Below are 23,869 nucleotides of genomic sequence, written 5' to 3' on the forward strand. Positions count from 1 at the left end.
CAAATGTATTAGGCTATCGGTATTATTGGGCTATATCAGCCAATAGGGTAGACGTAGTTTGAAAGATAGTAGAGTTGCGAAGAAATATAGGAGAGCAAACACTTGACTTGAGCTACATTTTGCATAACCTTTAGAAGCGGAACAATTTGCAAGCTGAGTAAAATATATGTGTTATTAATATTCATATAATGTTTTTCTGAATCAAAACGGGATTTAGGTGGGCGTGGCAAGGGGCGCAGTCGCCATATGTCCTACAGATGCACATGCGTTTTGCAGTATGTTGTTTTTGCCGGATGTCTAACCCCCATTTTCCGTACGTGATGCACGCACGTGCTTCGCAAGGTTGCAGAAACGTTTGCAGCATGGCGAAGATCAGTTGAGCCCTGTTCGACCAAAGCTAATATTAGAACAGATGAACGTTATTCTTTGGTCGTTTTACAGGTTTCATAGGCTGGCGCGTACAAGGGCGCATTACAACAATTAATGTATTTATATTCTTCTGTCACATTCATCTCTAGCAACATCAATAAATTGAACTGGTGGTTTTCAGATAGAGTACTGATTTCAAATCACTAGCTTGCCCAGCATGATGGCATGCTAAATTATGCACAGAACAGTTATGTGTGTATTGATTTTGCACGCCATTAAGTTGGCCGGTTTGCGGTACCCACTTGTATTAATGAGGAATTGTCCCAGTGTCATTCTTACAAGATACACATTTCCATTGCCCGTAATTACACAATCGGCATGATCATTTTGGCCTCTGTATGGTCCTTCCCAATGGATAACTTTTACTTCCATCTGTACCACCGCATGGTAATGCCACACACGAGCTGAAAATATTGAAAGCATGGGGTACACAGAACGCACTGCAGCCTAGTGCACAACATGGCAGCAGCACAAAACATGGTACGAACATTATTGGGCACAGACAACACCACAAAGGGCAAGAAGGTGGAGACAACTATACATCACACGAAGCAGCCACAACTGTCAGTAAGCGTGTCCATGATTGAGTCTTTGAATGAAGAGATAGAGATAAAACTGTCCAGTTTGAGTGTTTGTTGCAGCTGGTTCCAGTCGCTAGCTGCAGCAAACTGAAAAGAGGAGCGACCCCGGGATGTGTGTGCTTTGGGGACCTTTGAGAGAATGTGACTGGCAGAATGGGTCATGTATGTGGAGGATGAGGGCTGCAGTAGGTATCTTGGATAGGGGGGAGTGAGGCCTAATAAGGTTTCATAAAGAAGCATCAACCAGTGGGTCTTGCGACGGGTATACAGGGATGACCAGTTTACAGAGGAGTATAGAATGCAGTGATGTGTGTTATAATGAACATTGGTGGCAAATCTGATGGCCGAATGGTAAAGAACATCTAGCCGCTCGAGAGAACCCTTACCTGCTAATCTATAAATGATGTCTCCGTAATCTAGCATGGGTAAAATGGTCATCTGAATCAGGGTTAGTTTGGCAGCAGGGGTGAAAGAGGAGCGATTACGATAGAGGAAACCAAGTCTAGATTTAACCTTACCCTGCAGCCTTGATATGTGCTGAGAGAAGGACAGTGTACCGTCTAGCCATACTCCCAAATACTTGTATTAGGTGACTACCTCAAGCTCTAAACCCTCAGAGGTAGTAATCACATCTGTGGGGAGAGGGGCATTCTTCTTACCAAACTACATGACCTTTGTTTTGGAGGTGGTCAGAACAAGGTTAAGGGCATAGCAAGCTTGTTGTAAAAGGCACATCAGTAAAAGGCACATGACAGCCCGCTTGGAGTTTGCTAAAGGCCTCTCAGACCATGAGAAACAAGATTCTCTGGTCTGATGAAACCAAGATTGAACTATTTGGCCTGAATGCCAAACACGTCTGGAAGAAACTTGCCACCATCCCTACGGTGAAGTGTGGTGGCAGCATCATGCTGTGGGGATGTTTTTTAGCGGCAGGGACTGGGAGACAAGTCAGGATCAAGGGAAGATGAACGGAGCAAAGTACAGAGAGATCTTTGATGAAAACCTGCTCCAGAGCACTCAGGACCTCAGACTGGGGTGAATGTTCATCTCCTAACAGGACAACGACCCTAAGCACACAGCCTAGACAAATCAGGAGTAGCTTCGGGACAAGTCTCTGAATGTCCTTGAGTGGCCCAGCCAGAGCCCGGACTTGAACCCGATCTAACATCTCTGGAGAGACCTGAAAATCACTGTGCAGCGACGCTCCCCATCCAACCTGACAGAGCTTGAGAGGATCTGCAAAGAAGAATGGGAGAAACTCCCCAAATACAGGCGTGCCAAGCTTGTAGCGTCATACCCAAGAAGACTCAAGGCTGTAATTGCTGCCAAAAGTGCTTCAACAAAGTTCTGAGTAAAGGGTCTGAATGCTTATGTAAATATGATGTTTCTGTTTTTTATTTTTTATTCATTTGCAAAAATGTCTAAAAACCTGTTTTCACTTTGTCATCATGGGGTTTTGTGTGTAGATTGATGAGGGAAACACACAATTTAATCAATTTTAGAATACGCTGTAACTGTCAAGCCTGCTCCCGCTCTTCCCCCCTGGCTCTCGAGGGCGCCAGGCTCCCCAGCCTTGTGCACTCCTGCTATCATCATTACACACACCTGCCTTTCCCCCATCACACGCATTATCGATTATTGGACTCACCTGGACTCAATCAATTCTGTCATTACCTTCCATATATCTGTCTGGTTCCCTGCTCTGTTCCCTGCTTCTGCATTAATGTTTGTATGTCTTTGTATACCCGTGTGCTGACGTTGTTCCTGTCCTGTTACCTGTCTGTTCCGTATTAAATGTTCAACTCCCTGTACCTGCTTCTCATCTCTGGCATCGGTCCTTACAGTAACGCAACAAAATGTGGAAAAAGTCAAGGGGTCTGAATACTTTCCAAATGCACTGTATCTGTTATTATAACAAATTATTGTTCTTACATGTTAATGCATTTATTTTAGCTAAACGTGTCCGACGACCGAGGTGTTGATGTTGTTTGAGGACCCATCCTGAGTTTTGCCGGCACCAGGACCATATTCAAGTAAGACAATAATAATTGGGGATATGAATCTTTCCTTTCGAGCACAATTCGATATGCATCTTGATACATGGGTTCCGATACGATAAAATAACAATTATTTTAGTTTGAAACGATTCAGTGAAATACAGTTTGATTAGTGGAAGGAATTAATGCGATTCGGTTCGGGATTCAAAACGATTCGATGCAATAACATTTGTTGCATGAACACATTCATTTTACATTCTATATTAAATGCTGATGGCGCTCAGGAGCTGGGCCTTTCTAAACTGGATCTATCTGATCTGACTTCTCTGAGCTGAGTGACACTGTTTGTGTGAGTGAGTGCTTCACAGTGTATGGTGTGTGTATGAACCTGAGCTGAGCATCTATCACTATCAGATTAGGTGGGGGACAGGCAATCTGAAATCCCCATCACCCACTGATTCACTTGCCATTTTAGCAGATACATTTTTTTTTGCAAGTAATATGTCAATATTTATCTTTAGAAATTAGCTTTGATTTAGCCAATTAATATAACACAGATATTTATCTGTGATGAAGTCTGATTGGCCAAGCTTCAGATCAATCACACCCACTTGAGTCCAGTTGTGGAAGAAGGTGTGGTTTAGTTGGGTTCTTTTCATAACGTATTATGGCTATAACAGTCTGTACTTTCTTTGTGCAGTCACAAAACCTATTTCAATGTTCTTGTCATTTCCTTGTGGTTCCATGCATACCAAAATTGACATGCTAATAACTTCAAATTCATGAATGCTCAAAAATATCTGAAATTCATTACACAAAGTGAGAGGCATAGCATAATTACACAATTATTCATTTGTTATGATGGATATCAGAAATACTCTTTGGAACTCTGTGTACTTTGGAAAAAGTACAATATAAGGTTTTTGTAGTTTTTTTTGTAGTTTTTCACTTTAGCAGTCAAGTGCCTTGGTATCACCCAGGGCCTACACTCTGCAACATCTCTTTGTCGTGCAAACGTAAAGGACCTCCCATTGATTGGGAACCATTTGGGGCAGCCTCCACCACGGATAATTCCTTTGACATTCAAACTGTGGCCATTTGACGGCGGGGTTCTTTCTCAGCTGGGTGTCTTCCTGAATGACGTGAAGCCATTGAAGAAGAATGGTGTTCTTTCTCACCCATGGAGAAGTGTCTCCTGTGAATTGAGGAGTTTTATTGTCACATACACCGGATAGGTTTAGTGAAATGTGTTGTTTTATGGGGTCAGCCATGGTAGTAGGGGGCCCCTGGAGCAAATTAGATTTAAGTACCTTGCTCAAGGGCACATCGACAGATTTTTCACCTTGTTGGCTCGGTTACTGGCCTAACGCTCTAACCGCTAGGCTACCTGAGGTGTCCTTCCTAGTCAGACGGTGTGGACGAGGTCGGTGGGGGGGCGACTCTGCTCTAACGCCTCAATCAGATCGACAGCGTCATTGCGTTTTGGTACACCAGCTTTGGATTTCGGCCCTTCTCAAAAGTGAAGGGTTTTGACCTTTTGAAACTTTATGGAGGAGAGCTCTTCTCCCGCTCCAACCGAGTGCAGCTTGCAAAAATGATTGCTGTCTTTCTTGTGAAATTACAACTTTACCCTGTTCATGTGCAAATGACCAATGCACTGACTGTTTAAAGCACAACTACCAAAGCTATTTCTTATGGTGAACACGCCAATCGATAAGCCACAATCAGCAGTTAGATGTGAGTTGCGTCCACTCCGATAGCCTAGCCTACACAACTCCACTGGTAAAACACAATTTTCTACACCGCATTTGGTAACAATGACCCAGCAAATTACATTGGATGTGACCCAACTAATAAAGCCTATGATTTGACATTGCGAAAGCCATTTTACAAGCATTTGAATGCGGAAGGTGCTGCACAGATGTACGAATATTAGATCAGGGATGTGCCTACCTCTCGCTGGCACGAGCAGCTATGCTCTGTGCGCACAGCTGTTATCTGACTTCGAGATCAGTGACTGTCATACACATATACATGCTTAATTCAATATTGGCTAATGGTTGAGATGACGCATAAATTCAGTCACAAAAGATTAGAGGTATTTTCAGGTGGGGTACAATTAAATGAGTAAAACATTTTAGTGAACTGGCGATTCATAATGTTTGAATTAATTTCCTGATGACGCGTGCGACTTTTGGATCGGTTTGGGCTCATATCGGTAAATCGTTACAATCCCTAACAATAATCCTTTTAGAGAAGTAGGTCTTTTAGCTACCATATCGCAATCATTTCCCCAGTCTTTTCAGCAAGGACAAAGAAATGTATGTTTCATGATTAGCGACTCATGGTGTAATTGTAACAGCATACAAGAACTCAAGTCCTTTTGTTCACCTGACCTAGAATTCCTCACAATCAAATGCCGACCGTATTATCTCCCAAGAGAATTCTCCTCTGGTAATGTCACAGCCGTGCATATTCCCCCTCAAGCCATTACCACGGCCCTCGATGAAATTCACTGGACTTTATGCAAACTGGATACCATATATACTCCGGCTGCATTTATTGTAGCTGGGGATTTTAACAAAGCAAATTTGAGAACAAGGCTACCTAAATTCTATCAGCAAACTCTGAATCACTGCTACTCTTTCTTCCGTGATGCATACAAGGCCCTCCCCCGCCCTCCTTTTGGCAAATCTGATCACGACTCCAATTTACTCCTTCCTATAGGCATAAAATCAAACAGGATGTACCCGTGTTAAGAAATATTCAACGCTGGTCTGACCAATCGGAATCAATAAGACATTTAAACGTGTTAACCCTCGCAAGGCTGCCAGCCCAGAAAGCATCCCTAGTCACGTCCTCCGAGCATGCTCAGACCAGCTGGCTGGTATGTTTGCGGAAATATTCAATCTCTCCCTATCCCCGTCTGCTGTCTCCACATGCTTAAAGATGGCCACAATTGTTCCTGTACCCAAGAAGGCAAAGGTAACTGCACTAAATTACTATCGCCCCGTAGCACTCACTTCTGTCATCATGAAGTGCTTAGACCCACTTCAATTTGCTTACCTCCCCAATAGGTCCACAGACGATGCAATCGCCATAACAATGCACACTGTCCTATCCCATCTGGACAAGAGGAATACCTATGTAAGAATGCTGTTCATTGACTATAGCTCAGCATTCAACACCATAGTACCCTCAAAGCTAATCATTAAGCTAGAGGCCCTGGGTCTCAATCCCGCTCTGTGCAATTGGGTCCTGGACTTCCTGACGGGCCGCCCCCAGATGGTGAAAGTAGGAAACAACACCTCCTCTTTGCTGATCCTCAACACTGGGGCCCCATAGGGGTGCGTGCTCAGCCCCCTCCTGTACTCCCTGTTCACCCATGACTGCGTGACCATGCCCGCATCCAACTCAATCATCAAGTTTGCAGACGAAACAACAGTAGTAGGCTTGATTACCAATAACGACGAGAAAGCCTACAGGGAGGTTGTGAGGGCACTCGGAGTGTGGTTTCAGCAAAACAACCTCTCATTCAACGTCAACAAAACAAAGGAGATGATCGTTGACTTCAGGAAACAGCAGAGTGAGCACTCTGAGTACACATCACGGACAAACTGAAGTGGTCCACCCACACAGACAGTGTGGTGAAAAAAGCGTCATTCAACCTCATAAGGCTGAAGAAATTTGGCTTGTCATCTAAAACCCTCACAAACTTTTACAAATGCACAATGAGAGCATCCTGTCGGGCTGCATCACGGCCTGGTATGGCAATTGCACAGCCCACAACCACAAGGCTCTCCAGAGGGTGGTGCGGTCTGCACAACGATTCACTGGGGGCAAACTACCGGCCCTCCAGGACACCTACAGCACCCTATGTCACAGGAAGGCCAAAAAGATCATCAAGGACAACAACCACCCGAGCCACTGCCTGTTCACCCACCCCGCTACCATCCAGATGGCGAGGTCAGTACAGGTGCATCAAAACTGGGCCCGAGAGAATGAAAAACAGCTTCTATCTCAAGGCCATCAGACTGTTGAACAGCCATCACTAACACAGTGAGGCTGCCGCCTACATACAGACATTATATCATTGGCCACTTTAATAATTGGTTCACTAGTCACCTTAATAATGCCACTTTAATATTGTTTACATATTTTGCATTACTCATCTCATATGTATATACTGTATTTTATACCATCTATTGCATCTTGCCTCTCTGTCATTGCACATCCATATATTTATATGTATATGTTCTTATTCCATTTCTTTACTTAGAGTTGTGTGTATTAGGTAGTTGTTGTGGAATTGTTAGATTGCATGTTAGATATTGCTGCACTGTCGGTACTAAAAGCACAAGCATTTCGCTACACTCGCAAGAACGTCTGCTAACCATGTGTATGCTACCAATAAAATTTGATTTGATTTGTACACAAATTATTATTTAAAGTCCCCGTATCCTACACAGGCAACCCTTACTTCAATTCACAAAATGTGTGTTTATTTTTTTGTCTTTGTCTTCCAGGAAGGGTTTCAAGTTGGTGATACTGGACGAGGCCGATGCTATGACCCGGGATGCCCAGAATGCATTGCGGCGAGGTAACCATCTGTTTTGATGTGCTTACCTGCTGTGTACCAACTGGCCAAATGAGCTGCCTGCCAGCTAACCAGTCATTTCCAGTCATTCTCACTGATTAAAAGATGTGCTTACTGTTACATGAGATTTGAGACGACAAACAAAATGTTGAATGCATTTGGGAGGGGGATACTGCATATTACCCTGTTATTACTGCTAATAATTTACAATATTAATGTGCTGCAATTGCTTGTAACAGATCCACACTGATTTAACAGCGGGTTAATATTTTGGATTTTACATTTTTATGAGGTTATGTCCGCTGATCTTCAAAACATTGACATCCATTTCTCCCTTCCTCTCTCTCCTCTTGCTTCCTCTCCATTATCTATCTCCTCCCCCTCTACCTCTCTCTTCCTCTCCTACAGTCATTGAGAAATACACAGAGAACACGCGTTTTGTCTGCTCTGTAACTACCTGTCTAAAATGATCCCGGCCCTGCAGTCCAGATGCACCAGGTTCCGTCCTGTCTCAGGACCAGATGATCCCCAGGCTGGAGTATGCTGTCCAACAGGAGAGGTGAGGGGGTCTAGAGAGGCCAGAGGGTATCTGGAGGGGCAGGCTTTTAGTGTCCCAGAAAGACACTGTGTGCTGGGTTTTATTCTTGCCTTTTAATCAGAGGCGTATGTATGTCTGATCTTGTCCCTGCAGCATTGATATAACTCCAGATGGAATACAAGCTATTGTGACCCTATCATCAGGAGACATAAGAAGATCACTCAACATACTGCAGGTACGGAAAAAACGTATTACCAGTGTGTAGCTAAATGTAGTTAATTGCGTCACAGTGTTCAGTTTTTATTGCTGATGAAAATGAATGCATGTATTAACTAGTGATGGTCACCAATATGGAATATCGATATCAGTAGCATTTTTCGATTTCATATTGATGTATCAGTTTGTTAAAAAATATATACATTGCAACTGTGTGAATGTTCACTTTTCTGTAAAGTCTAGACATCTGCTTGTGGATTGCTCATTGGGACAGGTGTAAAATGTTCTGGTAGCATAAACCTACCTAACCAGTTTGAATACAATGGGAAGCCCGCAGTTGATGGCCCATCAGCAGGCAATTAAATATGCTAATTCAAGAACCTGCCTTGTGAGAAGGTCTGTGAGAGGGTTTTGTGCATACAGGAACTTTTAATACTTTTTTACAGAACAGTGTAGGTTAAAGCTAGAATCCTTCATTTCAAAATAACAAAGCCTCTCCCCGCCTCTGTTTTGGTAAAAAGCTGAGGGATGGGCCTGGATAAATGTAACCCTGTCAAATTCATAGACCGAGCTGCCTACGGGTGCAAGGACTAACCATCCATGATATCAAAATTTGAGTTTTAATCATGTTTTGAGGCTATACAGTTTTTATTTACATTGTTTACAAACATTGGAGTGAAACAAGGTGATATTTTTGTTGAGAAGCAATATCCTAAATAATGTACACATTAAAGGTAAAACAATATGTTTTGAGCAGAATAGTGTTTTTTAGACACAACTGCAAACTTTAAGGAGTAAGGCATTCAAGGAGTTGGTCCGATGTGATGTCATCGGCCTCCCACTTGCTTGAGGAACAATAGAGGACAAAATAGGAAAGGCCCACCCACTAGTGTCAGATCATACCTGGACCACCTATTGAGATGTACCTTTTGTTAAGTAAATTGGGTGTTAAATGAGGTCAAAAGGAGACTGGAGTAGGACCTCCTCCAGTCTCCTTTTTTCACAGGAAGAATAAACCGATATCACAATATGCCTTTCTCTTATCGATATCAAACAATATCAATATTGGTGCTCACCACTAGTATTAGCTATATAATACAGATATAGAGTGTACTATCTACTTAAAGTAAATTTATTTGTGTTATATTTTATGACTGACTGATTCCTCACCCATGTATTTCTCAGAGCACCAGCATGGCATATGGGAAGGTGACAGAGGATAATGTGTACACCTGCACTGGTCACCCACTACGATCAGACATAGCCAACATTCTGGGCTGGTCCCTAAACAAGGACTTCACCTCCGCTTACAACCGTATCCTTTATTCTCTTTCACAACCATATGTATTATCACAATTTATGTTTAGCATACTATCTTCATAAGAACATGCTTGTTTTTCTCCACAATGGGTATATTTATGTTTTTCTAAAGCAGCTCTTTCAAATAACAATATATCTAATGGATTGTATATCTACATACAGTAGTGCAGTGTCTAGAAATAGCAAAATGGCCATCTGAGAATACAATCTACACATAGGGTAATATCTCAATCTAGCATAATATCTCCAATATGTGGTATCTCACATAGTGTCATATCTCAGTATAGCGTAGAATCACCTTTGGCAGCAATTAAGCTGTGAGTCCTTCTGGGTAGGTCTCTAAGAGCTTGGCACACCTGGATTGTAGAATATTTGCACATTATTCTTTAAAAAAATTCTTCAAGCTCTGTCAAGTTTGTTGTTGATCATTGCTAGACAGCCATTTTCAAGTCTTGCCATAGATATTCAAGCTAATTTTATGTCAAACTGTAACTAGGCCACTCAGGAACATTGTCTTGGTAAGCAACTCCAGTGTATATTTGGCCTTGTGTTTTAGGTTGTTGTCCTACTGAAAGGTGATTTTATTTTTTCCCAGTATCTGTTGGAAAGCAGACTGAACCAGGTTTTCCGTTAGGATTTTCCCTGTGCTTAGCTCTATTCCGTTTATTTTTATCCTCAAACTCCCTAGTCCTTGACGATGACAAGCATACCCATAACATGATGCAGCCACCACCATGCTTGAAAATATGAAGAGTGGTACTCAGTGACGTGTTGTGTTGGATTTGCCCCAAACATAATGCTTTGTATTCAGGACATAAAGTACATTTCTTTGCCACATTTTTTTCAGTTTTATTTAAGTGGCTTATTGCAAACAGGATGCATGTTTTGGAATATTTTTTTATTCTGTACAGGCTTCCTTCTTTTCACTCTGTCAATTGGGTTAGTATTTTGGAGTAACTACAATGTTGTTTATCCATGCTTAGTTTTCTCCTATTACTGCCATGAAATTGTTTAAAGTCACCATTGGCCTCATGGTGAAGTCTCTGAGCAGTTTCCTTCCTCTCCGGCAACTGCGTTAGGAAAGATTCCTGTATCTTTGTAGTGACTGGGTGTATTGATATCCAAAGGGTTATTAATAATGTCTGCTTTTTTTTACCCATCTTCCAATACGTGCCCTTCTTTGCAAGGCATTGAAAAACCTCCCTGGTCTTTGTGGTTAAGTCTTTGTTTGAAATTCACTGCTCGACTAAGGGACCGTACAGATACTTTTTTTTTATGAGGTAATCGTTCAAAAAACATGTTAAAGACTATTTTTGCACACAGTGACTCCGTGCAACTTATTATGACTTGTTAAGTACACTTCTACTCGTAAACGTATTTAGGCTTGTCATAACCAAGGGGTTGAATACTTAAGACATATCATTTATTTTATTTAAAATGAATTAGTAAACATTTCCAAAAACATACATTTTTAAATTCACGCTGTAACATAACAACATTTCGAAAAAGTCAAGGGGTGTGAATACTTTCTGAAGGCAATGTGTATTGTCATGGTATATTTGGTAGATCTATTCTAAACAGACACAGTATATTGAGAGAAGACCTACCAGACCTACCAGGCCAGAATTTGACACTATCTGCACTGTGACTAGATGTTTTCTTGGTCTGGTGTCCTGGGAGACCCCTCACGGTTGCCATGGCTACCGGTGCACACCACTACTGCTACGATTTAGCATTGAAATGAACAATATAGCGAGATTTAGTTTAGTTTTTTTTTTTCTTATTTCTGAGGTTATGTATTTCTGTTCTTACGTAACCATCTTGGCAGCTTCATCAGGCCTTACCATAGAGGACTTTATAGTTATTTATAATTCTAGTCAATTTTACGATACGTTGATTTGATATACTTCTGTAGGGTATATTAAAGAGGTGTCCCTCGATATATAAAGAGACAATGGTGATAATGTGATAAGGGGTTTGGTTATTAGTTATGAAATATACGGGGCACTGTCCATAATCTGAGGCTATGAAAAAATCTGGACTTAAATGAATCTTTATCAATTATCATCCAACATTCTGAAGGCATCGTAAATTCTTTTGAACTGTTTGGTACCAGAACCACACGCTTGTAAACACGCAACATTTATTGAAAGATAAAACAAACAAACAATGCAAACTGTAAAATGATACAGAATAAAAGAATGGGGTTTTCTGAATGGAAAACAGGAATGGGATAGCTAAAATGTAGTCTACGCTAAAGCAGCACAGATGCAACACTTGGCAAAAGGAGTAGGCAGAGGCATAGATTTGAAAGAAGTTGAGAGAGAATGGCTCGTCTGTGGTACATCATACATTTTTTAAATGTTTTAAAATCTTTATTTTACTAGGCAAGTCAGTTAAGAACAAATTCTTATTTACAATGACTGCCTACCCCTGACCAAACCCTAACCCGGACAACACTGGGCCAATTGTGCGCTGCCCTATGGGACTCCCAATCACGGCCAGTTGTGATACAGCCTAGAATCGAACCAGGGTCTGTAGTGACGCCTCTAGCACTGAGATGCAATGCCTTAGACCGCTGCGCCACTCGGAAGCCCAGATGATCTAATGATCTATTAGCATTTTCACTGTAGCATTCCGGTCCCTAAAAACTGCAGTACATTAATCAATACACAAAATCATAAGATTAGGCCTACAGCTTAACACCAATGCATTTGAGGAAAGTAAGGCAATCCACTTGTATACTTATTCATCTGTGTTGAAGTCTGATTGGCCAAGCGTCAGATCACTCACTCACTCACTTGAGTCCAGGTGTGAAAGAAGGTGTGGTTTAGTTAGGTTCTGTTCATAATATATTATATCCATAACGGTCTGTACCTTCTTTGTGCAGTCACAAAACCTATTTAAATTTCATGTAATTTCCTTGTGGTTCTGTACATACCAAAATTGACATGGCAATAACTTAATATTCATGATTGCTTGAAAATATCTGAAATTCATTACACAAAGTGAAAGACTAATTACATTACACAAAGTGAAAGACTAACTAGTAATTTGTTACGATGGCTATCAGAAATACTCTTTGTCGTTTTGTAAGTTTGTGTATTTTCATTGTAGCAGTCTGGTCCCTTGATATTACCCAGGGTCTTCACTCTGCTACGTCTCTTCATCGTGCAAACGTAAAGGACCCACTATTGATTGGGAAGCATTTGGGGCAGACTCCACCGAAGCTAATTCCTTTGACATTCAAACTGTGGCCATTTGACGGCAGGGTTCTTTCTTAGCTGGGTGACTTCTTGGATGAAGTGAAGCCATTGAAGAAGAATGGGGATCTTTCTCCCCCATGGAGAGGTGTCTCCTGTGACTTAAGGAGATTGGTTGATGCCTCAGCCCTGTCTTGATTGTAGATTTAATATATTTTGATTGGAAGAAGGTGTCCTTCCTGGTCAGACAAGGATGGTGTGTGGGGGGGGGGGTCAGACCGACAGCGCCATTGCGTTTTGGTACACCAGAAGTACATTCATTTCCAATGGAAAACTGCGTTTGCCTTACAGCGTTGCAGAGGCAGTTGCAGTGCGTTCTGTGTGTGCCTTCGGAAAGTATTCAGACGCCTTGGCTTTTTCCACACTGTTACGTTACAGCCTTATTTGAAAATAGATTAAATAAAACATTTTCCTCATCAATCCACACACAATACCCCATAATGACAAAGCGAAAACTGGTTTTTAGAAATGTGTGCAAATGTGTGGGGGAAAAAACATACCTTATTTACACAAGTATTCAGAACCTTTGCTATGAGACACACCTGATCTAAATTTCGTATCCTATTTCCAGTGATCGTCCTTGAGCTCTTTCTAGAACTTGATTGGAGTCCACCTGTGGAAATGTCAATTGATTGGGCACACACCTGTCTATATAAGGTCCCTCAGTTGATGAAACCAAGATTGAACTCTTTGGCCTAAATACCAAGCATCACTTCTGGAGGAAACCTGGAACCATCACTGGTGAAGCATGGTGGTGGCAGCATCATGCTGTGGGGAGGTTTTTCAGCCGCAGGGACTGGGAGCAAAGTACAGAGATATCCTTGATGAAAACCTGCTCCAGAGTGCCCACAACCTCAGACTGTTAGGACAATGACCCTAAGCACAGGCAAAACAGCCAAGGCAAAACAAGTGGCTTCGGGACAAGTCTCTGAATGACCTTGAGTGACCCAGCCAGAGTCCGGACTTGAACCCAATCAAACGTCTCTGGAGAGACCTGAAAAGCTTGAGAGGATCTGCAGAGAAGAATGGGAGAAACTCCCCAAATAAAGGTGCGCCAAGCTTGTAGGGTCATACCCAAGAAGACTCAATGCTCTAATCACTGCCAAAGGTGATTCAACGAAGTACTGAGTAAAGGGGTTTGAATACTTATGTAAATATGATATTTCTGTTTTTTATTTGTAATAAATTAGATAAAATTTCAAAACCTGTTTTTGCTTTGTCATTTATGGGGTATTGTGTGTAGATGGGGGAAATATAATTTTATCAATTTAAAAATAAGGCTGTAACGTAACGATGTGGAAAAAGTCATGTGGTCTGAATACTTTCTGAAGGTATCCAAGGTATGCATTGAATTGTATGTGTACATTTCCCAAAAAACATGCGACCGTCTGCACACGTGTGGTAGATACATTAATTCAGTATAGTTGCATAGCTACTAGGGCTGTTACGATATCAGTATCGTTTTTTTTTTTTTTTTTTTTATGAAGCAGACCTAACTCTTCGGTACTTTAAAAACCTATGGAAAATGTTGTGTGCTATAGCTTAGAAAATAAATAAATATGACTCCAAAAAAACAGCCCAACTTTGTTTTGTTTCCTTGCCATGATACTAACGAGTATCGAGATACTGGTATGATCCCGGCTGAATGTCCCGCATCATCGATGCTGTCGGTCTGAGGCGTAGGATCAATGCGTGACGTTGCTACACCTGTTAATTTTACAATGCAATGTTTTGAGGTATTTGAAACACTTATTTGGTATAAATTAACCATGTATTTTGGTTTCTTACAGTGGACTTTCATCCTGTGTTTCGGATGGGTTTGCTTATCAAGTTGGCAGATATTAAGTGCATATGTGTCTTCGCTATTGCTGTTGCTTATATACAATTTGTTGGGTAAGTCGCTTTGGAAAACAGCATCTGTTAAATGTGAATTAGGATGACTAATATGTTACACTTTTTTGATAATGTGTTTTGTTCCTATAGGTACCGGCTGGCCTCGGGACCCAACGAGAAGACCCAGTTGAGTTCGATGGTGGCGGCTTTTCAGGCAGTGAGAGAGATCTGGGTCAATGATGCCACCCAGACCAGCGGTCCAAAAACAGTCACAACCATCTAGTACAGTGCTTCCCAAACTGTGCTCACTCCCCCCCCAACATTTTTTTTTTTTTTTTTTTTTTTTCAGGAACTCAGTGCAGCTTTCAACTTACTCATGAAAGTTGTAATTGTAGAACGCACAAGATGCAATTTCAAAAATGGGTAGTGCATCATCAATTTTCCTCTTGTTATTTCAGTCATTGCATACCTTAGAGCTATTTATAACTTGTCCGAAATGTCCATGTCAACTAACGTTTTTTTAGCGCATAGATTTTGTTGTAATGTTTGAGACTCAAATCACATAAATACACATTAGACATGCCAACATTTTATAGAATTCCAAGAAAATGATTGAAAACGGCAACATTTTCTCTGCACCTCTTGACAAAATGTTTGAATTGCAGGAAAAAAAGCTTTAAACTTGCAACATTTTCTCTCCAACAAGAGGGGTGTGAACAGTTTGTGTCATGAACAGTGCTTGTGCCCATAGAAGTAGACGTGGCGCAAACGCGGGAGGGGGCGGATGTTCCCCATTGCTGGAAGGGGGGGCCTGAGTGAAAAAGTTTAAGAACCCCTGATCTAGTACACATTGGTCACCTACAAAGTTCTTGGAGAGCTACGGGGTGTGCATGATTTTGTTCCAGCCCATATTTAACACACCTGATGCAATTAATACATTGCTGGTCGAGACTATGGTTACTTGAGTCAGGTGTGTTAGTGTTGGGCTAGGACAAAAGGCCCGCGTACCCTGTTCACAAAAATTTAACATTTATCAATGAAAGCGTGAGGGGAGAGAACTCTTGAGACTAACGTCATATAAACACACTTGTGTTGTCCCCGTTTGCTCAATATTCCTTTATGTACATTAAGTTGAATTTCTGTTTAATATAATTGTAATTAATTTATTTTTTAGACTATCATGGAATTATGATTTAATAGACCAATTTACACAATACAAAATGTATATTTACTCTCATCAAAATTACACAAATGTCACTTTACATACTATAATATATCAGTAGCACAAAATATAGATCTAGTAACTTCCATTTGTTTGGTGAAATTTATGTAAATTAGCCAGTATGTTAGGATTATTATTATTTTTTTGTTCATCTGTATGTTTGTGTATAATCACTAGCTAATTGCATCCAGGTGAATTTCCATTTTGACATCCTGAGAGATTTCCTTGGACAAATAGCTGATCAGACATGACTGATTTTGTGTAAACCACAAAGTATCCACTCCACTCAAGGTCCTAAAAAGTCCCATCATTTCAGTCAGACAACATTCCCACCAACTTTTTATGCATTTGTAAACGAGGCAAATAATAAGCTCTCCTCCTTTGACTGTTCCATCATTAGTCAGTCAATACATCCATCAACTCAAATGCATTACAAATGGAGTCCAGAAACATTCCCTCCACCCATTCCCAAAGACACTATTCCTCCTCATCCGAGGAGCGGTCAGATCGTGCTTCTGAGTGGTCCGGGATGTCTCTGTAGGTGAGGAACTCCAGGATCCTGCGTGGTATGGGGAGGGCCTCCACCTGGTGTGTGGAGACTGAGTGGCGCAGGACGGAGCGGCACAGGTGGCACAGACTGGGCACTGACCTGGGAACCATCCAAAACCTCACGTGGCCATCTCTGGTCCTGCAACAATAACACACAGGGTATTAGCCAATTTGTTTGCCTCGTTTTAACCTTCCTACATTGATATGCTAACTAAATAAGACTAATTTCTAAAAAGACAAACTGCAACAAAACTGGGTGTCGTGTCTGAAATCTGTGTTGCCCACTACTTACTTAAACTGCATACTGTGTACTAATCATACTAAATACTATTTAGAACGTACGGTTTAGTATGTAGTAAGCAACTAATATCAGCAAACTAGGCTCATCCTACTAAGAATGCGTCATCTAATGCGCAATTGCGTTCATTCCCAACAACAGTTTATTTTGGTACAGCGCGTCCCCTCAGCTGATTATCAGCTGTTGTCAGACTAGGGTTGCAAAGCTACTGGTAATTTACTATAGTTACCGGAATCTTTGGTAATTAACATACATTTTTTGGCAATCTATCGTAACTTTGGTAATTTATACTTGAATAACTTTTAAAAACTGTATTCATATATGATTCATTTTTCATATCTGTGTCCATATTGTCCATGAGTTTCTAGTAGATAGACCATATGGTTCAAGAGAAAATCGCCTAATTAATGAAAAAAGCATCTAACTAACAATGGCATTATCAATTAACTCTGGAACTCTTCAAACTATTGACTTTTTTCACAACTGCCACCAGTTTGACGCCAAAACAGTGTACTGAATACAAAGACAGTAAAATAAATGTGTAAAAAATGTTTTTTTATATATAATTAGACACCTGTGATAATCTGAAGTACTGAAAAGGGCCACTAGATGTCTTGTGATATATTATATAAAATCCTTGAAAGACACCAAAATTCTAGTAGTTTACTGGTAAACTTTGAAAGTTTCCAGTAATATACCCTCCCTTTGCATGCCTATGTCAGACACACATGGGTCTCAAAAGACGATTCCCTTAATAGTGTGCAGCGAATTCTACTGGATGAAAAGCCCAAATGAGTATGACATCCTGGCATTTAAAGCACACTAAACCTATAAAACTCAATTTTTTCGCATACCTAAAATGCCTACGATTTAGAAAACGCAAGTACGGTTATTCGGATACGGCAAGGATCTTAGAGGTGCATCTGAAGGAGCTTTCTTTCCTTGTTTCCTGACCCCCATCTACACTGCTATGAGAGACAGGTGAAGGCAAATTCCTAGGACCGTATTCACAAAGCCCTCTGGAAATTGCTTTCAACAGTCTCATATCAGTGTAAAATAAGGGGGTATTGTCTCCCTCATCTCCAATGTTATTAACTCTACCCTTATAATTCATAGTTGATTATATCCAGACCTGACAGAGCTTGGATGCATCTAAAATGAGTTAGTGGTCCAAACACACCAAGACAATCATGAAGAGGGCAGGACAACACCTTTTCCCCCTCAGGAGACTAAAAAGATTTGCATGGGTCCCCAGATCCTCAAAAAGTTCTACAGCTGCACCATTGAGAGCATCCTGACCGGTTGTATCACCGCCTGGTATGGCAACTGCCCGGCATCTGACCGTAAGGCTCTACAGAGTGTAGTGCGTACTGCTCTACATCACTGGGGCCAAGCATCCTGCCATCCAGGACCTATATACTAGGTGGTGTCAGAGGAAAGACCAAAAAATGGTGAAAGACTCCAGTCAGACTGTTCCCTCTGCTACTACACGGCAAGCAATACCGGAACGCCAAGTCTAGGACCAAAAAGCTCCTTAACAGCTTCTACCCCCAAGCCATAAGACTGCTGAACAATGAATCAAATGGCCACCCAGACTATTTACATTGACCCCCTCATTTGTTTTACACTGCTGCTACTCACTGTTTATTATCTATGCAGTCACTTTACCCCTACCTACATATACAAAATTACATCGACTAACCTGTACCCCTGCACATTGACTTGGTACCGGTACCCCTTGTATATAGCCTCGTTATTGTTATTTTATTGTGTTACTTTTTATTATTTTTTACTTTAGTTTATTTGGTAAATATCTTTCTTGAACTGCATTGTTGGTTAAGGGCTTGTAAGTAAGCATTTCACGGTAAGGTCTACCTGTTGTATTCGGCGCATGTGACAAATAAAGTTTGATTTGATTTGTAGGAGGCTCATGTTTGTATCAAGTTATTCTAATGAGAATGAGCCAGTAAAGTAAATCTACCCTGTGGCTACGACTCCCCCTTGTGGATGGAAGTTGCAGCACAGCCCATTGGAGGTACGGTCCTCCTTGGTCTGCATCACCATACCCCTCTGTCCTGGCTCCCACATCTGGAGGGCTCTGTGAAACACATGAAACAGAAGGCCTAGCACTTTCTCTTTTAAATTTGTTGAGGGTGCAAAGCTCTCAACTAAACTCTTACCTGTCTTCAGTAACAATGGCCAGTTGCAAACCCTCGGGGGAGAATCTCAATGATGAGATTTGGTTCTGTCCATACATCTCAGAGCAATCCCTATTGGAAAGAAAAAGCAACAATGTGTCAACTAATGCACCACACATATCACACCATTATCCTGCTACACATATCAAACCATTATCCACACAGAGATGTACATTAGAGAAGACAATTTCTGTGCAGTGTAGGGGTCCCACAGATCGATCCACCAACTGGAACCACTGAAGGCTGCGGTGGCGAGCAGTGCCCCATCGGGAGAGAAGTCACAGGAAGCTAACAGGTAGAATGTCTTGTGGTTGATCCCCGTTAAGTTCCTGATGAAGGTGTACGACCGCAGGCTCCATAGACACACCATCTGGTAAAATAAAAAAACTTTTATAGCCTTTTCATACTACCATGCTGAGTCAAACCAAACTCTGCTGGCTCAGACATTTCCTTTCCAGCACGGTTTCAGCAACTATTGTGGTTCTCTTGGAGAATCCTCTGCTGAGGGGCAACTCACTCTGTCAAACCTGCCGACCGATGCGATCATGCTGCAGTCTGGTGAGACACTACAGCAGCTGACCCAGTCCTTGTGGCCAGAGAGGACATGTGGCTCCTTTTCACCTATGGAGGGCAGAGAAAAATATACAGTATATAGAAGTTTAAGGTCAATTCCATATGCAATAAAAATGTCCATGAATTTCTGCATTGAAGAAGATGAGAGAAATGTCCTTTGGAGGAATGATTTTTAGATGTATTACAATAGCTGACCTTTCTGGGTTAGATCCCATATCCTTAAGGTTTTGTCTCGAGAGGATGATACAAGGGTGAGCTTTTCGTTGGGAGTGAAGACCAGGTCCCTTGCAATACCCTCATGTCCTTTGAGGTCGAACCGAGGCTGACCTGGAAATTTAATCAAGGCACTGTGAGTTGCACGTTAACATTAGAGACTCGGCATCATGTGGTCAATAAATGAAATAGAGCAATGTCCTAAGTTGGATATCCCACCAGTTACAACATCCCATATCTTGATCACTCCATTGTCTAAGCCAGTTGCCAGAAGCAGTCTGGATGATTCTCTCTCACAGGATGCTGCTTTTTCTCCAGGTGCTGGTGTCTTTGATGGACGTGGTCCAAACGCCAGCCCCCACACTGTCTGACCACAGTTCAGGGTCTTGTCCTGTCTGTTGCTCTCTAGGGCAATCTCAACCCTATTGACCCTATATGGACAAGCATTATTGACAGTAAACAAATGAAGAATAAAACTCAAGAGTTGCTGATGAATAACATCAAGACCTTCAAATGAGGAAGCAAGGAAGAATGTTAGGAAGGAAGGAAGAATTGATGGAAGGAAGGAGGAATATTTACAGGCCAATAGTCTTTAAAGGCTCTACATACTTATCATGCCGAAGCGGCCAGGCAATCACCCACACAATCCCGTGTCCCATGGACCATGCGAACCAGGATCCATCTGGAGAGAAATCAACGCTCCACGTCTCGCAGCCAGCGCGCCCCTCCAGCGATGGAGGGTGGGCGGATTTCAATTCCAATATCAGCCCATCGGAAGCTGTGAGGCGAGAAGTTAGAATAGAAAAAATGTATGTTGTTGGACTACCGTAATACAGTATATTTGAGTGAATACTCCACATAAACTCAGCAAAAAAAGAAAAGTCCCTTTATCAGGACCCTGTCTTTCAAAGATAATTCGTAAAAATCCAAATAGCTTCACAGATCTTCATTGTAAAGGGTTTAAACACTGTTTCCCATGCTTGTTCAATGAACCATAAACAATTAATTAACATGCACCTGTGGAACGGTCGTTAAGACACTAACAGCTTACAGACGGTAGGCAATTAAGGTCACAGTTATGAAAACTTAGGACACTAAAGAGGCCTTTCTACTGACTCTGAAAAACACAAAAAGAAAGATGCCCAGGGTCCCTGCTCATCTGCGTGAACGTGCCTTAGGCATGCTGCGAGGAGGCATGAGGACTGCAGATGTGGCCAGGGCAATAAATTGCTATGGCCGTACTGTGAGACGCCTAAGACAGCGCTACAGGACGGACAGCTGATCGCACGTGTAACAACACCTGCACAGGATCGGTACATCCGAACATCACACCTGCGGGACAGGTACAGGATGGCAACAACTGCCCGAGTTACACCAGGAACGCACAATCCCTCCATCAGTGCTCAGACTGTCTGCAATAGGCTGAGAGAGGCTGGACTGAGGGCTTGTAGGCCTGTTGTAAGGCAGGTCCTCACCAGACATCACCGGCAACAACGTCGCCGATGGGCACAAACCCACCGTCGCTGGACCAGACAGGACTGGCAAAAAGTGCTCTTCACTGACGAGTCGCGGTTTTGTCTCACCAGGGGTGATGATCGGATTCGCGGTTATCGTCGAAGTAATGAGCGTTACACTGAGGCCTGTACTCTGGAGCGGGATCGATTTAGAGGTGGAGGAGGGTCCGTCATGGTCTGGGGCGGTGTGTCACAGCATCATCGGACTGAGTTTGTTGTCATTGCAGGCAGAAGACATCCTCCTCCCTCATGTGGTATCCTTCTTGCAGGCTCATCATGACATGACCCTCCAGCATGACAATGCCACCAGCCATACTGCTCGTTCTGTGCGTGATTTCCTGCAAGACAGGAATGTCAGTGTTCTGCCATGGCCAGCGAAGAGCTCAGATCTCAATCCCATTGAGCACATCTGGGACCTGTTGGATCGGAGGGTGAGGGCTAGGGCCATTCCCCCCCCCAAAAAAAATTCTGGGAACTTGCAGGTGCCTTGGTGGAGGAATGGGGTAACATCTCACAGCAAGAACGGGCAAATCTGGTGCAGTCCATGAGGAGGAGATGCACTGCAGTACTTAATGCAGCTGGTTGCCACACCAGATACTGACTGTTACTTTTGATTTTTACCCCCCTTTGTTCAGGGACACATTATTCAATTTCTGTTAGTCACATGTCTGTGGAACTTGTTCAGTTTATGTCTCAGTTGTTGAATCTTGTTATGTTCATACAAATATTTACACATGTTAAGTTTGCTGAAAATAAACACAGTTGACAGTGAGAGGATGTTTTGTTTTTTGCTGAGTATATTTGTTAGTGCGCCAGCTGTTCACTTGGCAATTTTCCCCTTTCCTTTCTCCCGACTTCTACATGGGATTGACTGTTTCTGAAAGCTATAAAGGAAACACCAACATAAAGTGTCTTAACAGGGTGTTGGGTCCCTACGAGCCACCAGAACAGCCTTAGCATAGATTCTACACGTGTCTGGAACTCTATTGGAGGGATACTACACCATTCTTCCACAAGAATCAAAGTGTTAATTTGAGTTGAGATCATGGCATATGGTTTACATCCGGGTTCCCCAACTGGCAGCGCACATTTCTTTGCCCCCCCCCCCCAAATATATGCAGCTAGTATCCCAGTGGGAAAATATATGCAGCTAGTACCCCAGTGGGAAATCCCCTCTTTTACAAGCAGGAAGCAGCTGGAATCATGTCTTACTGGATGAGATTCGATGAGATCAGCTCCAAGTGATTTTAATTTTGGAAATCTGTTCAAAAGTATTCCCCCCCATAATAGAGAGATATGTGTGATCATACATGAAAGCAATGTTTGACATTATTGTTTTAGTTAAACGTTATATCTGTGTGGGCTTCTTGCGGTCAATTTGCAGTCTACAAATTATTGGTAATTATGTCCCTGTCTCCTGACCATCCGCTCAAGAGAAAATCGTCCCGCAGCTGAATCTAGGTCTACATCGTTTTCATGCTCATCAAATCATTCACTGACCGCCACTTGTGCCCTGTGAATGGGGGCATTGTCATCCTGGAAGAAACCATTCCCACCAGGATAGAAATTATTAATCATAGGTTGAAGGTGATCACTCAGAATGGCTGTGTATGTATTTATTGGCGTTTACCTTGCCCTCAGTGGACCTAAACCATGCCAGCAAAATGCACCCCACACCATAACCGCCAGAACCCGAATTTACTCAAGTGTTTCCTTTATTTTGGCAGTTACCTGTATATTGTTTTATTCTAGTCCTATAAATAAAATGGAACGTACCTGGCCGTATGCGCCGAATGTTGTCTTTCAATGAACACATTTTTGCAAATTGTAGATGTTGACGGAAGCAGGTTATCACATTCTTGATCGGGTTACTGTCTATACTTCCTGATTATCAAACAATGCCGTCTAGTCAATAATCCCATGTTAAAATGCCATATTCCGAGAGAAAAATAGAGCGCAAACTGTATATTCGGATCGCTAAATGACGTGATATAGCCAAATAGTATTTTTTGTTAAGCTTTCGGTAGAGAAATGTAAGTCAACGAAGAATTCATCTGATTTCCTGTACAGTAAAATGACATCCCTCCAATGCGATAGGATTGGCTACCTTACCACACGTGCCCTTGTTTTCTATTAAGTAACATGGACTCGTTTTGGGCTTGTTTGGTCTATTGATAAGCATACTCATTCCCAGGGACATGTCACCCCCACATTTTGAAATTGCATTTTTGTCCCCCCCAGTTTTATCATTGTAATGTGATACAAAATTGGGCAACGGTGAACTTTAGGACCACGCGGGCGCCTCGGAACGTCGGGTAGGCTGTTTGGAGTGTTTATCCAACTGGATACAAAAATAAATATTATGTTCTCACCACTTCTAAAACTAAAGTTGCACCCCTGCTCATTCCAACTTGTAAATTGTATACGTTGTTCATTAATAAAAAGAGAAAGAAAGAGCGAAACAGTGTACAAAACATTAGGAACACCTGCTCTTTCCATGAAATAGACCGCTCAAATGTAGCTCTGGA

At 42.0% G+C, this 23,869-nt stretch overlaps 1 protein-coding gene and 1 pseudogene across 1 annotated transcript; one reads left to right on the forward strand and one right to left on the reverse strand.

Annotated features, from left to right (window-relative positions):
• The first annotated feature begins 906 nt into the window (after window positions 1-906).
• On the forward strand, window positions 907-16,461 carry LOC111974378 (replication factor C subunit 5-like; annotated as a pseudogene).
• Window positions 16,319-23,535, reverse strand: wsb2 (WD repeat and SOCS box containing 2). Its single transcript, XM_024002314.2, has 9 exons — window positions 23,118-23,535; window positions 20,437-20,605; window positions 20,047-20,258; window positions 19,810-19,941; window positions 19,559-19,662; window positions 19,215-19,411; window positions 19,024-19,113; window positions 18,825-18,941; window positions 16,319-16,684 (listed from the first exon to the last, which is right to left on the reverse strand). The coding sequence occupies exons 1-9, from the start codon at window positions 23,155-23,157 to the stop codon at window positions 16,474-16,476; spliced, it is 1,272 nt and encodes a 423-aa protein (XP_023858082.1). The 5' UTR covers window positions 23,158-23,535; the 3' UTR covers window positions 16,319-16,473.
• Window positions 23,536-23,869: the final 334 nt, after the last annotated feature.

This window comes from Salvelinus sp. IW2-2015, linkage group LG15 (assembly GCF_002910315.2).
Source record: "Salvelinus sp. IW2-2015 linkage group LG15, ASM291031v2, whole genome shotgun sequence".
NCBI lineage: Eukaryota > Metazoa > Chordata > Actinopteri > Salmoniformes > Salmonidae > Salvelinus > Salvelinus sp. IW2-2015.

Coding starts and splice junctions, on each gene's coding strand:
- wsb2 (XM_024002314.2), bottom strand. CDS start 23,157: ATGTGTTCATTGAAAGACAACATTCGGCGCATACGGCCAG. Junction 19,942..20,046: donor GATATGGGATGTTGTAACTG/GTGGGATATCCA, acceptor TTAAATTTCCAG/GTCAGCCTCGGTTCGACCTC. Junction 19,663..19,809: donor ATGGGATCTAACCCAGAAAG/GTCAGCTATTGT, acceptor TGCCCTCCATAG/GTGAAAAGGAGCCACATGTC.